This window comes from Protopterus annectens, chromosome 8.part0 (assembly GCF_019279795.1).
Source record: "Protopterus annectens isolate FY-2018-M chromosome 8.part0, PAN1.0, whole genome shotgun sequence".
Taxonomy (NCBI): domain Eukaryota; kingdom Metazoa; phylum Chordata; order Ceratodontiformes; family Protopteridae; genus Protopterus; species Protopterus annectens.
The window spans coordinates 411,060,945-411,077,963 of record NC_056741.1 but is presented as its reverse complement, the minus strand read 5'-3'; the positions used below and the strand labels follow the sequence as shown (position 1 = coordinate 411,077,963).

Sequence of the window (17,019 nt, the reverse complement as noted above, 5' to 3'; positions counted from 1 at the left end):
TGTTGGTGGACCGCCTCATCTAGGTTGAGGTATTTTAGTGGTGACCAGTTAATTTTTTGCAGGGAGGAGATGGAGTTGGGGTCAAAGTTGGACTTGTTCGTATTTTCCTGTGGATAATGGTCTTCAGACTATGTGGTGCCTTACTAAAGTGGGGGAGTGGTCACTAAGACTGTCAGGTAAGCAGCCTGCTAGGTAAGAGTGAGGGCCTTCGTTGACTAGGATCCAGTCAAGTAAGGTATGATTATTAGGGTTTTTGTTGATTCTGGTAGGGAATTGAATGAGTTGAGTGAATCCATGGAGATTAAGGTGAATGGTTGGGAGACTGCTTATTACAGGATAGCCAGTTGATGTTGGTCACCGAGAATGATGGTTTCCTGGGATAGAGTAGCCCAGCTCAGGAGATTTTCTAGAGGTATTACAATTTGCCCTGGTGGGAAATAACATCCTATAATATTGTTTTGTTTGGGTTTAGTTTGATATTGGCATACATGATTTCTTCATTGTTGTGGTGAGGGCAGATTAGTTCAGGAGTTGAATATTGAGGTGGTGTTTAAATATCATTGCTACACCACCTCCTTTTTTGGACAACCTGTCTATGCGAAGGATGTTTTATTCAGGTGGAAGTATTTCCTCACTTTTGATGTGAGGTTTGAGCCAGGTTTCAGTTAGGAAGAGAATATCTGGGAATATATGCTTATGCTGGCATGTAGTTCCTGGATTTTATTGCATATGCTTCTGATGTTTAGGGGCATAAGTAGGTGTGTTTTCTTGCTGGCTAGGAGTTGAGTGGTGGGGGGTTGCTTGGACTAGGGTTTGTGGTTGGGTTGGATTAGTAGGACCAGGGTTTGGATGGCAGTCTCCAGCGATGGCTAGTTTATAGAGGGTGTTTAGGATACATTTTATATGCGTAGTAAATTGCTTATGGTATCTTGAGGATATTTTATTTTTGAGTGCTAGGTGTTTGGTAATGGAGTGTGTATTGGGAGGATGGTTTTGGTGGCAGGGGTTGTGTAGTATTGTAATTGTTTGAGGGAGGGTGTTGAGAGAGTACAGTGGAAGTTGGGGCATGTGAATGTGGAGCCTTGGTAGGATGTAATGTGAGCTAGAACTACACAGGTTATGATTGTTTTATTAGGTAGTAGCATTGTGTTGGATGTAGGTTGAGGGGTGTAGCCTAATTGCTGGCAATTAGGGGTGGGATTAAGGCTAAGAATAAATGTAGGGGTACTGGGGGTGGATGGAAATGGGGGGGCAGGGAGGGGAGCGTAGCAAACTGAGCAGGCTAGAACTCCCCCAGGCTAAAGATTGCAGGTTGTCTAAATAGCCAAATTGTTGGGGAGTTGCTAGAATCTAGTTGTTGGGGAGTTGCTAGAATCTATAGACCCGAATTTTTTTTATATTTTTTTTGTTTTTTTTAAGCTGTCCTTTCTGGGTAGATACCTAGTTTGAAGCAGACGAGAAGTGGCAGTTTAAGTACCTTTTTGCCTCTGTTTTACAAGTGGGCAATTCCAGTGTATCTGCTGGGTTACCTTTTTTCACCTAGAGCTTTATAGGTTCATAGGTTTATACTAGGCTATCTGCCCTAAGGCATTTATAAGCCTAGCCCAAAGTTTTGTGGCTTACGCCACCCCTTATATGAAAAAATACTGTGCCCATTAGTTTGTTGTGCCTCTGTCCAGCAGTGACACAGAGATGATTCCCGGGGTAAACCTACGATCTCCCATCCACAGGTCAAGATTTCTCTTGAACAGAGCCAGTGAGGTGCTCTGCCTCACATGGACCGGGATTTTATTCCACAGCATAGGGAGTCTCTGAGTGATAAATCTATCCCTCCAGCACGTCCTATTTATATCCGTGCTAAGTCGCTTGCTCTAGTGGTTTTGGTGGATTTGGATTTTTTGAGGTGGAGCATGTCCATTAATTTCTGGTTGGACATGGCCTTGTATGTCAGGCACATGTCACCTCTGAGCAGATGGTATGCGACTGAATAGAGCTGGAGTTTCTTCAATCTGGCAGCATATGACAGATTTTGGAGTCCCTTTATCCTTTTGGTGAGGAACTTTTGGGGTCTCTCCAATTGCTGCAGATGGGTGAGATGCATTCCCAAATGGGGCATTGTACTCTATCATTGGTCTGATAAGTGAAGAGTACAGGGGAACAATGACCTCACTAGATCTGGATGTGAATCCCTTCATGATATCTTGGTTTACTGATGTAGCAGATGGGGGTGCAGCTGCTGTCCGTAGCCGTGGGTAGAGCCAGTTATTTCTGCTTTAGACCAGGTACTTGGAGGGAAACTTAGACACCTACAGTAACTTATTTTCTTTTTAAAGCCCTTCAGTCTTTGTGGCTGGTTTCTTCACTGTAGATACGGCCAGTGGCCAAAGATTCAGCAAGTGGGGGACAGAGAACCCGTTCGCAGGGACAGTGGTCACTAAATGAAAAGGAGTTCAAAACAATTACGTTAAGGTCTCAAAGGGGAATGAGAGAGAAGTGCTGTAAAAAGTAGCCCAGGTAGGAAGGGTAGTGGGTTTGAGTAGCAGCACGTTGCACTATTTACAGTGGTACGAAATGTTTAGTAAAAAAGGCTCATGCAACTTATGCATTCACATATGAAGCCCTTGGAAAAAAAAACAAAAAGCACCTTGCTTAGTGATTTTATATACCAGATAATTTAGGTAGCCCATGAATTTAAAGACAGTTTATCACAGATATAGCAGTAGTAAACCATCACAACAGTTGTATATAACAGTACTTAAATATCGCAACACAGACATTTACATATCTACATTGCTATAATATTTCTCATGGTACAGCAATTAAAACAACTAAGGATCGCTCTGACTTGGCAGCAAAACAGGACTTTTAATAGGACTTTTAATAGGTGTTCTGTATTTAACTTATTGCTTTCCTTCAAACTGAATCACAGAACACTCGTCACACTGCTTAGCATCTATTTTAACTAAAAAGTGATGAGGAGCAACCCAGTTTGATACTATAGTATCCAAGTGCTAGCAGCTCTAAGCACCAAGTCAGACTAGAAAACGATGCATTGTAACACTGTCTACAACTTTTGTAAATAGGAGACCAGTTCTGCAACAGTAGCAATGCTGACAGTAACAAAGGAATAGAACAATAGAGTCTGTAGAGACCTTAGCTGCAATATAAAACTGAGGAGTTGCACATTTACGATCTTAGTAGCTCAAGGGCTGGGTTTTGAGCCTTTTCTCGTGGATAATTTGACTTCTAAAACCATGGGGATTTTTAGGGCTTGGGATTCAATCCAGTTACCTAAAGAATAAGGACCTATTTGTTTTTGCACTTGGGCAGGTCTTCTGTCCAGCATGCTTGCAGTATTTCCTGTCAGCTGGATAAGTAAATATTGCACATGTTTGTGAACAGTGTTAAATGGTCTAGATTTGCTGGTGTGCTCAGTAAGTGGGAAAAAAAACTGGCTCTTGTGCTAGGGGAACCTCTTAGACTCTTGGGGGGGGGGGGTGCCTAGGTGCACCTAGTGCCAGGCTCAGGAGCCCAAAAATATCTTCCAACAAACTTCAAATTGGAGTGAAAGTAATGAGCCTTTTCATACACCTATTGAAGAGGGTCCTGATGGGTCAAGCAGAGTAGTAAAAGTTGCAAACTCCTTGTCTTTAAAGAGGTAATCAAAGTGGGTATTGGTGTAACTTGTGTATTTGTAGATATAAACTATTGTCAAGTGTTTGTGTGCAGCTGCTGGAAGTGCCAAGTCTGATGTCCTTCAAGGATGCATCTGCAGTCATCACATATGGGTTGTCCTGCCTCAGGCAGCCCTTCGGTCGGCCGGATTCCAAAGTCTGGGTCCGGCGTCTGCTGATGTCACCCTCTCCCCGACGTCAAAACGCCTGGGGTATAAAAGCGTCAGCCGACACCATCTTCCTCAGTCTTTCTTGCTGCGTGGTGCCCGAAGCAGAAGCAGTTCGCAAGTGCCGGTCGGCCAGCTCCTGTAATTCAGCTACCGAAGACTTCAAAATCCAAGTACCCCGTTGGGGACTCTTTCTTGCCTTAGCCGATGTCAGATAAAGTTAATAATTGCTTAACTTGTGGGAAACAAATACCTCATAAGGATTTCCACTCTTACTGCCTCCCCTGCCTAGGCCCAGACCACGACGTCTCGGCCTGTTCAGCCTGTGCTTCCTTCAACCGACGCACTCTTAGACGTCGGGCGGAGTTTGCAGAGGAATTTTTTGGGGCTAGTTTTTCATACAATATGCCGTCTGAGACTCCTACGTCACATTTAACAAAGAAACGGAAGGACAAGGACCGACATGCGGGCCGCGGTTTCAGCTGAAACCATGGCCAGGCCTACCGCGAGTGTCTGTCTCTGCTGAAACAGAGTCCTTGGTACTTCTGACCCCCAAAACCACTCAACCGACAACCTCGGCCCCGGAGGCCCATGCTGAGTCGGTTATTGAATTTCCTTCATAAACTGGTGTCTTGGAAAGTTCCGACACCATTCCTCTAGACAAAACTACACCAGCACGTGGTGCAACTAGGCCTCCTGCATCCATGTCCATAAAGGCTTTCACCAGGGCTAAAGCTGCTAAACATACAAAAGCTATGCCTCCCAGGGTTATTCCTCGGGGACCCTCTACCAGTTCACAGATTCTAACTTTAGCAGAGGACCTTATCTCCTTAATTAAGGCTCTCAACCCCATCCGGACAGGGGCTCTCAACCCCCTCTAGACAAAAGGCCCAGGGTTGAGCCCTCTGATCCCCACTCCTCAGAGGAGGCCTCTGATGGCTCTGCTCTCTCGGACTACCAGGAGGAGGCTTTTTTGGCCTACGAGGATTCTGATGCAGAGGAATCAATCCCCTCGGCCTCCCCTCCTGAACTATCCTTCGGGGAGACCCTTCACACTGAGAGCATTTCAAATGGCAGGGCCAGGAATTCTCTGATTCCAGGAAAAGATTAAGAACTTTTCTGCATTTACCTCAGCATAGACCTTTGGCTATTCCTCCTGTTTTAACTGTCATTGATGATGTGTACTCTGAGTCTAGCATAACCCCTGACACTCTTCCTCCGGCCCCTGCCAAACCCGATAGGTACTACAGGGTCCCGGACTCGCATCTTTTTCTTTACAAGGCCCACTCTGCTGATCCAGAAACCATCTCCCAGGGCCCTAAAGGGGTTGCAGCTTCCATTACTAAGAATCCACTCCCCTCTGAAAGGGAGTCCAGGGCTTTAGAGAGATGGGGTAAAGTGTATACTTCTGCTACTCTTTTCTATGAGGGCATTAAATTGTCAATTTCATATGATACAGTACCAAGAGTATTTGTTAGATGAATTGCATAAGAAACTGTCTTCACCTGAACCCCTAGATCGCAAATCACTTCAGGATCTGGTACATAACTCCCAGCAGGTTAGCAACCATTTCTTAGTGTGGTTATGATGCATTGGAAGCTTCATGTAGGTCAGCTATGACAGGTGCAGTCATACGTAGGCATGCTTGGCTGAAGGAACAATCTCTGCCAGACCATGTCAAAGTTAAGCTTCTGGATGCTCCACTGGAAAAGCAAACGTTATTTGGCTCCACTGCTCAGGAGGTCTTAAAGAAATTTGAGGAAAAGGCAAAGTCTGTACAAACAGTCAAAGATTTTCTACAAGTCCAACCACCAAGATTCAGCAGAAGTTGGCCTACCAAGAATTGGTCCTTTCCAGACACAAGATTTCAGAGGCAAGAACAGGCATGCCAGAGGTAGAGGGCAAGCTAGAGGCTCCTACAGAGGTCGTCAATGGCAGCCTCCCAACCAGAGAGGTAGTGCAGGACCTTCAACTACTGCATAAGAACAGACTCAATGACTTTGCTTTGACTCCGCCAACCAGGGCTCAATTCGAAGCACCTTTGGGCGGAAAGCTTTCCTTATTCTCAGAAAATTGGCACAGTATTACAAGAGACAAATGGACACTGCAAAACAGGTTCCATTTTAACACATTGCCAAAAAGAAAAGGCATGCCAGACCTGCCACCAAATCAAAGGGCAGAGGCTTTGAAACAAATCTCCAGCTTAATGCAAATGAAAGCTATAGAAAAGGTTCCTCTTTCAGAACAAGGCCAAGGATTTTACTCCAGACTATTCCTTGTTCCAAGAAAGGAAAATCAATGGAGGCCTGTTCTCGACTTGTCTGCACTGAATACTTATCTCATTGTGCCAAAATTCAAAATGCTGACTACAGCAACTCCTTCCCATGCTGGGCAAGGGGTCTTGGCTGGTGACTCTAGACCTCAAGGAGGCATACCTGCATGTCCCTATCAGACAAAGTTGCAGAAGACACCTCAGATTTCTTGCAGGTTCAGAGCATTATCAGTTCTCAGCATTGCCCTTTGGCTTATCTACTGCACCCAGAGTATTCACGAAATGCCTGGCATCAGTAATTGCACACTGCAGACTTCAGGGGATTCAAATATACCCATATCTGGACGACTGCCTTATACAAGCGGACAGCCAACAAACTTTGGTAAAGGACTTTAATTATGCCATCTGCCTACTGCAGGCCTTGGGATATACAGTCAACATACACAAATCTAGACTTGTTCCATCCCAAAGAATAACTTTTCTGGATACGGATCTAGACACAACCACCCAAATGGCTTTTCTCACAGAAGAAAAACAGACAACTACCGGATTACTTCAAGAATCTGACAAGACAAACTCAGCTGACTGCAAGGAAAATCCTGCAGGCCCTGGGTTACATGACATCTTGCATTCTTCTGATTCCACAAGCAAGGCTACATATGAGGAAACTACAATGGTACCTAAGGAGTTTATGGACTCAGCACAGTCACAGCTTAGAATCTTTGATCCCACTCATTCCATGCCTCCAAAAGGAATTTCTGTGGTGGGCTCAAGCAAGCCAGTCAAACAGGGGTCTGTCCTTCAGCAAACAAATAGCCAGCCAAACAATCACAACTGACGCTTCAGACCACAGTTGGGGAGCACACATGGAGGGCAGGTGTATTCAAGGACTATGGTCAAAAAAGGAGCTACGCATGCACATACACCAAAAGGAAATGCTGGCAGTGATGCATGCAATCGAGACCTTCAAACTTTCTGCATCAAGGCCACCTGCTAATAAGGACAGACAACACCACAGTTATGTGGTACATAAACAAGCAAGGAGACACCCATTCCTACCCTCTTTGCAGACTGGCAATGAATCTATGGGAACTTTCCTTGAAACTCAATATAGAGCTGCAATCCCAGTTTGTGCCAGGGAAAGACAATATACTGGTGGACAGCTTAAGCAGAAATATCATGGATGCACACGAACGGATGCTGCACCCAGACATCTTCCTACAGATAACACAATCATGGGGAAGGCCAGACATAGATCTTTTTGCCTCCCCCCACAACCATCAGCTGAAGAAATTCTGCTCAAGGACATACCACCCACAAGCATGGAAAGTGGACGCCCTATCTTTCAGCTGGAGAACTCTAACAGTGTATGCATTTCCACCTCTTCATTAATGACCAAGGTCTTACTGAAGATCTGGACAGAGCAGACAAAAGTGAATTCTGATAGCTCCGGACTGGCCAAGACAGCACTGGTACCCACTGTTAAAGAGCATGTCACGCACGAAACCATGGCCTCTTCCTCAATGGCCACTTCTCCTGACAGAGCACAATTACAAAACTCTGCATTCCAACCTGAAAACCTTGCAACTAACAGCCTGGAAAATACCTTGACTCCTCAGGATAAGCTAACAAAGAGAGTGAAGGATATCATCATGGAAGCTCGCAGGCCTTCCACAAGAAAGGCATATTCAGCAAAATGGAAAAGATTTCACACTTGGAGCACCACAAAGGGCCTAGATGCGACAGTGATGAACATGGCACATATCCTGGAATACTTGGCAGAAATGCTCCATAATGGCCTGTCTTACTCTTCCACTAAAATTCATGCTTCAGCAATTTCAGCAGAGTACAATACTGACCCACCTGTCTTTTCTCCTCCTCTCCTAAGACAGTTTCTAAGAGGAATTAAAAACATCAATCCTCCAAGGAAACCTCCAGTGCCTACTTGGGACCTTAACTTCGTGTTGGAAAAACTAACTCTGCCTCCCTTTGAACCAGCAGCATCTGCAGAACTACAGTTCCTGTCTTGGAAGTTCGCCTTCCTTCTGGCCATAACCTCAGCAAGAAGAGTATCTGAGTTACAGGCCCTCATGGCAGTACAGCCATTTCGTATTTTTCATCAGGACAGTCTCTCATTGAGAACCAATCCTTCATTTATGCCAAAGGTGGTATCCAGGGTCTCATTAAACCAAGCTATTCACCTGCCTACCTTCTTTCCAAATCCACAAAACAAAGGGGAGAAACTATTGCACACCCTGGACATACACAGACAGTTGCGCTACTACTTGGACAGAACTAAAAGCTACAGAAAAACTGACCAGCTGTTGGTGGCATATGCTGCTGGTGCACAAGGAAAAGCAATTTCCAAACAGACAATTTCAAAATGGATAGGGAATTGCATACGTTTTTGTTACTCCTTTCATGGAAAAACTGCCAGCTAACATCAGACCTCATTCCACCAGAGCCACAGCCACCTCCACAGCCTTCTTGAGGGGTAGCTACCAAGGACATTTTAGAAGCTGCTACATGGAGCTCCGTGCATACATTTTCCAAGCATTACAATTTACCTTTATATTCCAGATCCAGAGCAGGCTTTGCTACGGCAGTCCTGCAGGGCATTTTAGCTACACCATCCTTTACATAGATCCTCCACCCCCAGTTTGGCTATGGTATTCTACCCATGACTGCAGATGCATCCTTGAAGGACATAGTACAGTTTTGTACCTACCATAAATGTAGATGGCCGATAGGTATGCATCTGCAGTCAGGTTTACCCTCCCTCCTTCCCCCTCTTGGGTATTTATTGGGTACTTTCCCCTCTCATAGCTGGTTGGGGTTATCTATTATGGTGCATTTGTTTTATATATATATATATATATATATATATATATATATATATATATATATATATATATATATATATAATTTGCATATATATTTCTGTGCATGTTTGGAATTTATTGCATTTCTCCAAATTTAGCCTTCCTTTGAGGGCACCTGGCATCTGGGGCAAGAAACACTGAGATAGTTGGCGTCGGCTGACGCTTTTATACCCCAGGCGCTATGACGTCGGGGAGAGGGTGGCATCAGCCGACGCCGGACCCAGACTTTGGAATCCGGCCAACCAAAGGGCTGTCTGAGGCAGGACAACCCATATGTGATGACTGCAGATGCATACCTATCGGACATCTACATTTATGGTAGGTACAAAACTGTACTTTTTTTATAGTAGTGCCCTAGGCAAAGATTTTCTCCAGTTCTGGATTTAGTGCCTTTGTGAACTGTTTAACAGCCGTATATTCGCTTTAAATAAATTAGTATACTTAACACTATTGCAGGTTTAGATGGTTATGGGGCAGGTTTGGTATTCTGATTTGTTCACGTAAATTTGCTTTGGTTCCTTTACTTCCACCCACCTCGCACACTTTTGTGTACATATCCTGCCTTTGTTAGGGGGCATAGCAGAGGAATTTTGAAGTGAACTAGATTGCTTAAGGAAACGGGCAAAATTGTCTACCTACTTTTTCTTAGCATAAATCAGAGCAGGAATATAGATAAGCAGATTAAAACATTCTGGGCTGACTGTCCTACTAGAAAGTACATGCACTCCAGGACTCTCCACCACAGTAATGTTTTGCAATAACCCTTTTGAGTGTAGTTTAATTCTGTCAAATGACTTGCTCTTTATTAACCTTCTTGTAGGTTGCTCGTAAGCTGGTGATAATTGAGAAGGATTTGGAGCGAACAGAGGAAAGAGCTGCCCTTGGAGAAGCGTGAGTTCTGACCCATTGTCTTATTCCCATCTTGCATTGCTTAAGTTTGAGCTAATTTTAAATAACAGATGTGCTGTTTTTAACCAAGCTTGGGTTGCCAGTGTCTGGCAGTATGCATACTTTGTTTTACACATGAGGAAATATTTAAAATTTCATACTGGTAAACTATGTGTACAACTGCCCTGGCATTTAGTATGGGTGGTTACCATATATTTGGGGAAAAATATAACAAACTGTATGATGCCTGCAAAGAATTACTTGCATGTTGTGATCATGTGTTTTTTCTTTCTTTGTGTTGTGCATGTTTTGTTTTGCATCTTACCCATTTGGCATTGTCCCTGCATGTGTGCTTCGATTTCCTCAAAATAGCCGTGTCCGACAAATGGAAGAGCAATTGAGATCGGTGGACCAGTCTTTGAAGTCCCTGCATGCATCTGAAGAGAAGGTAGAGATATGTGCTAAATGATAAACATTGCTTGTTTTGGTGCATTTTCCTTCCCCATGCATTCTGCTGTGCATGGCTTGTCTTCCTTCTAACTTCACCCTGAGCATTCATTCTTTTTACTTGCTATTGTAATTGGCCTTTTACTCTTAATACACTTGTCCACTTTCCGAATAAGTAGTATTTATTAGGAGGTAAGAAAAAACAAGGCTGCACATGGAAGCCATTTTCCTAGTTGGTGACTGAGTCAGTTGGCTGAGTTCAAGGGTTTGCTTGGTAATGTCAGAAATTCCAAAGGTGGTTGGCTGAAGTGGTCTGTATATCCATTTAGTGTTTACGTGTTTGTAAGTTTTTCGTATCACTTGACTTTAAGCCAATGACTTCCTAACAGCCTTAGCCATAAGGCCATATGATTGTATGGCCTTATGGCTAGGGCTGTTATCTGTGAAGGCTTGTATAGCTTTTCTGATGCATGGAGCTTTCTGTGATGGCAGTATTGGCTGCTGTAACTTTAGGGTCTTTGAAGCCTCCTTTCTACATATTCTACAATGCAGAATCCAGCTTCACAAATTGGTGCAGGTGTCCATGTAGTATTTTTGGTTGCTTATGTCCCTGCCCTGTTGGCATGGGTGTGCTACTGTTTGAATTTCCATCAACTTGTAAATAGGGCCTTTTAAAATTTCGTAGTTTTTATTTTTCTTCTAATTACACAATTTTCCCATTCTTTTGCATTCAGAGCTCAAAATACTATGTCAGTCAGGTTGTCTTGTGCCTTTCCATTGCTAAAAACAGTTCACTGCTTGGATGTAGACCATAAAATTGAATGCGTTGAAGGTGCCATCATAAATGAAAAAAGCCCTTCAGTAAGTAGCTAGCGGTTTTAGACTGCTTGTGTTTTGCCTGGTCTTTTGATAAGAAAAACCTCTTGCCAGCCATCCATCAGATGTGTATCTCGTAAATGGAATTCTAACTTCATCCTTATTAGAGCAGTATTTGATAAGGTTTGGACTGTTACATGTGTTACATGAAACTCTTGGTCATGGTGCATTCGGAATGGACTGCTTTGCTGAAAAGTGAGATTTCGTGAATGTCTTCCTGCAATAATAGTACCACATGAGGCAGACCATTGGACACACGAGCAAAAGCTTCTAGGCACGCTGGCAGTTTTTTTCCAAATTGGCCAGGATCAGATAATGAAGGATCTTATTCACTAGGTATATTGGAACTCTTCCAAGGATTTTCACGATTGAAGTATGAATTTAAACAGATGCATGCTTCTAGGTCTGTGGATGAGTGGTGGTTTTCTGAGGTCTGCTTACATTTACAACAAAATGAAGAAACTGTTGCAGAAAGGAGGAAAATCCCAGGATGCAAAAAAAATCTCTTACCAGTCTCGGTAAGAAGCTGAGATCTCTCATAAAATCCTCAACTCTAGTTGTGAAAATTGCCAAAGATTCCAAAGACTACCACAAGGCATTCTATAGCTGTCAAGAATCTAAATGGGAATGCTCATATCTGCTCTGAGCTATAACAGAGTGTCATTAAATATACTGATCCCAAGGATATTGCAAATATCCTGGCAGACTGATTCAGTGCCAACTTTACCCCTCTCACACCCAAAAGGGCCCAACTCAATACTGAAAGATTGCCAAATTCCAGTAATACTGGCCACACAGATAAAAAAACGCACTCTCCAAAGCTAAGATTATAGCATCTGTGGGACCAGATGGGGCTGTGTACTACATTAACTATGAAATGAACTGGCACCTCACCCAAGTGTCCTGTTTAATCATAGCCTCACCTCAGGCTTTGTGCCCACTGAGTGGCACACAGCTACAGTTATCCCACTGCACAAGGGGGGAATCCACCTTGAATCCTGGGAAATACTGCCCCATCAGTCTGACAAGCCTGATCTGCAAGGCCATGGAACGTATTATCATGGAACTTGTAAACAAAGACATTGGCAACCTTCAAACACTGGACCCCACCCAGTTTGGGTTCATGAAGGGCCGATCTTGTCTCCTGAACCTGATTGGCTTCTTTGAATCAAGTCTCCAGAGCTGTGGACGAGGGTAAGGCAGTCCACACAGCCTGTCTGGACCTTGCCAAGGCCTTCAGAACCATCTCCCACTCTGTAGTCCTAGATAAACTTACTAATCTGGACATTAATCCGGACATTAATCCCTACGTCACTCTTGTTTGCCAACTGGCTTACTGACAGAACCCACACTGTAAAAGTAGCAGACTCCAAATCCAGCTCCAGACAAGTGGCCAGTGGAGTACCTTAGGGTTCAGTTCTGGGACCGCTCTTGTTTGGCATCTACTTCTCTGAAGTACAGGCCCAACACTAAGGGAGTCTGGCTAATAAAGGTCACAGATGACTGCAAACTGGGAGCCATTACTGAGCCCTCAAATGATGTGGATATTCTACAAAAGGGCCTTACAGAAATGGATGCTTGGTGCCAGAGCCATGGGCTCACTGCCAAGAAATGTATAATTATCCCCTTTGGGAGAAAAAACGTGTACCCATGAATTACCACATAGGTGGCAGTACACTAAACACCGAAAGTGTGATGAGACTTGGGGACACGTGTTGACAGTGGTGTAACCTTCGATAACCACATTGCCATAACAGTTAGGAAATCCTGTGTGGCACACCTCACCACTAAGGGCTTTTCATCCAGAAAAAAGGTCATTGTCTCACTGTATTCATCCCTCATTAGACCTATTATAGAGTAAAATGCCCTGTTTGGTGTGTACCTCTCAAGACATCTGCAGCAACTGGAAAGACCACAGAAATACCTCACTAAAAGAATCATGGTCCTAAAGCCGATGCCCTATGCTGACCATATGTTCTTGGAGGCAATCTCTGCTTGACATAAAGCCATGTCAAACCCAGAGCTGTTGGACATGCTATACTTAAAGAAATCCCAATCTGTCAGAGCCACACGCTCCATGGATCTAAACCTCGTCATCGTAATGAACAAAATATGCTTGAGGGATAGGTTCCTGACCCAGACTCTGGATAGACTGCCCATACATGTCAAGCAGACCACCTCTTTGGCCCTCTTCAAAAGGAACCTTGATTGGATGGGAAATTCACCCCGGGGAATCACGTCTGTTGCCCTACTAGACAGGAGGTCCAGGGAAGTAAATATTATGGGGAGAAATAACCAGGGAATTGTTATGGCTAGGCTTGTATAGGTCATAGGGCCAGTAGCCTAGTACCAACCTATGAACCTTTTAACTGGTTTTAGTAGGACAGGTTGTGACAGCATTGACTACAAAATGGTATCTGAATCCTACAAAGTATTTAGGGATAAAATATTTTAATTTACAGGCTGTTGAAGTGACCTTTCTGTTTAAGATGTTCAGTTACTTGTGGAGTAACTATAAAAGGCAGTAAATAACTCCAGCAGCATAGATGTAGCTGCTGACACAACAATGTATTGTGTAGCCATGGATTATCTGTGTAGTCCTTACTATGAAAGATTAGTATTACTTTAATCTTTAGTTGCTGACTTTCCTTTGCAAATACTTCCTTACCCAAGTTCTATACTGAGGTTAATAGCTACTTTCAGATGCTTGCTTTCTGGCATTTCTTGCCTTTCATTTCCAGTGTCACTTGATTCTGCAGCCATGAAATGTAAATTCATAATGCTGGCTTTTGTAGTTTGATTGCTTTGTCCTTTATTTGCTACATAATGTCTGACAGTTGGGCATATTTATCTTTGTGCTCACTTCCTGCATAGTGTAGATTGTGGCCATTCTTCAGGCAGTCTCTGAATTGGCCAACTGTGGCTCTTCAGGCTACGGTTGCACCATTTTGAGCTTTCCTTGTATAAACCGTGTTGACATGCTCTTTCAGTGGCTCCCTATTGTAACTCCAAGGCTCACGACAGTGAGTCGTGGAATTGTGAAAAAAATACAGAACAGTGATTGTGTAACTGCCCCCATAATCTGAGAAGCACATCCCCTGACTAAGGTACCAACTCAGTGATCTCCATACCACGGAGAGGTTGTGCTTAGAGTAATTGCATATTTTGTATGTGCAAGTCTGTTTGCTTATTCAGATTCACTGATGTTCTTTGTGTTTCACTGTTGCAGTCTTCACATTTGGGTTATCTGCTTGCAGTAGCCCTCAGTCGGCCTGATTATCAAAAAGTCTTTGGTCCTGCATCAGTTGCTGTCTCATCTTCCATGACGTCAGGTAGTCGGGGATATAAAGCATGCAGCCAATGCCATTACATCAGTCTTTCTTGCTGTGTGGTGCCCGAAGCAGAAGCAGTTCGCAAGTGCCAGTCTGCAGACACCTGAAATTTTTGTTTTAGAGCTTCAGAACCAAAGTCTACAACTAAAGCAGTACCCCGTTGGGAAAACTTTTTCTTGGTCTAAACCGATGTCAGTAAAAGTCAATAATTGTATTTCTTGTGGAAAGCAAATACCTCAAAGATTGTCATTCGTACTGTATTCCTTGCCTAGGCCCTGACCACGGTGTACCTTGCTGTCTATTGTGCCTTATTTAAACCACAAACTATTAGGTAGATTTTCGCTTCTAAATATTTTGGTACTCTGCTAAATTATCCAAATAGGTCTTTGGTAAGTCACCCGACTACAGACATTCCGAAACAGGCCGCCTAGGTCCAAAGCTGCCAACGAAGCTTCTCCTAAGCTAGTCGCCTGTTCGCTGGTACTCAGGCACTTTCGCAGCCCCTGATGCCTGCTACTTAAGATTCGCGGGCCTCTACCGAGACTCATTCTGAGTCTGGTAATGCCGCAAGATGCTTCAACTGTAGAACCTGCGGATGTCTCCTACCTTGAATGGGTCCGGAGCCGCTGTGCAGGCACTGGCTTGCATGTTAAACATATGCCATCTTCTTCTAGGCCTATAACTCAAACCTTGCCTAGGAAACAGATGCCCAGACCACATGGTCAGGCCTCTATGCCTAAAAAAAAAACAAATAATGGCTGAAGACCTTACTTTAATCAGGGTAAGCCAACCTTCCCCATCTAAGAGACTTAGGACCGAATTTGCTTATGATACTTCCGACCAGGATGTTCGTGCATACAGCTGCAGTCATAACAGATGGGTTTTCCTGCCGTCAGGCAGGTCCTTGGTCAGCCGAATTCCAAAGTCTAGGTCCGGCGTCGGTTGTCGTTGCTTCTTCCCTGATGTCAGTGCGACAGGGGTATAAGAACCAGCCGATGCCATTTTCTTCAGTCTTTCTTGCCGCGCGGTGCCCGAAGCAGTTCGCAAGTGCCGGTCGGCCAGCTCCTGAGATTATGAATATCTGCAACCGAAGTCTTGAAAGCCAAGTACCCCGTTGGGGAAACTTTTCTTGCTTTAGACTGATGTCAGACAAAGTTAATAATTGTATTTCATGTGGGAAGCAAATACCGCATAAGGATTTTCATTCCCTCTGCATTCCTTGCTTAGGCCCAGACCACGACGTCTTGGCCTGCCGTTTTTGTGCTACATTCAACAAACGCACCATTAAGCGTCGGGCAGAGTTCGCCCAGCACTTTTTTGGCAAAAATTTTAACTACATAATGTCGAATACTCAGACTCCAGTTTTGACTAAAAGACGCAAAGATAAGGACAGACACACGAGGTCCCTGGCCTCTACTGACACCACGCCAAAGCCAATTACAGGTGGTCCGGTTCTCATCGAGGTGCCTACGCAGCCCCTGACTACCGATGACACTTCATTGGCGGTGTCTTCTGTACCTGAGGTCACAGGCTCTTCGGCCCACACCCCGACTACAGATACCGAAGCCACTCTTGGCGGTGTAACTCAGTTTAGACAGGTCTGCCCTCTCAAGGTGTCTTCAGGCCTTCCTCTTCTTTTTCCATCAAGGCTTTCACTAAGTCTAAGCCAGCCATGCATTCTAAAAAACAAACCCCACAGGGCCCTTCTCAAGGCCCCATGCCTAAAAAGCAGATGCTCAAAATGGCTGAAGACTTAATTTCTCTAATCAGGGGTTCTCAAACCCCCCCCCTGGAAAAAAGGACCGGAGTGGAGGAAGAATCCCCCTCCTCGGACCAGGCTTCCATTATTTCAGAACATTCTGATGACCAGGAACATTCATACTCCCCTTTTGAAAATTCTGATGCAGAGGAGTCCATTGCCTCTGCCCCATCCCCCCCCCCACCCCCCCGAGGATTACTCTTTTTTTGGGGAAACCTTGTATACCTTGAGGGAACACTTCCACTGGGAAGGTCAAGAGTACTCAGACTCCAAGAAAAAGGCTTGGGGATTTTCTCTTGCTCCCTCAACACAGGCCTCTGGCTATACCCCCTGTCTTGGATATCCTTGATGTGTATTAGGAGTCCTACCTTAACCCAGACTCTTTACCTCCAGCCCCAGTCAAGCCTGACAGGTATTACCGGGTTCCTGACTTGCACCAATTCCTATACAAAAGCCATGCGGCTGACCCAGAAACTTATCTCACAGGGCCTCAAGGGAATTAAGGCCTCCACTGCTAAACATCCTTTACCTTCAGAGAGGGATTCCAGAGCTTTAGAAAGGTGGGGGGAAAAAGGTGTACACCTCTGCCACCTTATCCATGAGGGCGTTAAACTGACAGTTCCATATGTTAAAGTACCAACAGTTTCTGTTATCACAGTTGAGAAGCAAAATGTCACAACCTGAACAACCAGATTTAAAGGAGTTGCAGGATTTGATACATA

General features: G+C 44.3%; 1 protein-coding gene across 4 annotated transcripts in view; it reads left to right on the top strand.

Moving 5' to 3' along the window:
- The window catches only part of LOC122808839 (tropomyosin alpha-3 chain-like), a 609,453-nt gene that overhangs the window by 298,921 nt on the left and 293,513 nt on the right, over positions 1-17,019 (top strand). For 3 of the 4 annotated variants that reach the window (XM_044079924.1, XM_044079927.1, XM_044079926.1), the window contains 2 exons: positions 9,816-9,886; positions 10,256-10,331. In XM_044079924.1, coding sequence (XP_043935859.1) covers positions 9,816-9,886; positions 10,256-10,331 — 147 coding nt within the window. The remainder of the gene's footprint in view (positions 1-9,815; positions 9,887-10,255; positions 10,332-17,019) is intronic. The other variant, XM_044079925.1, reaches the window with a different exon arrangement.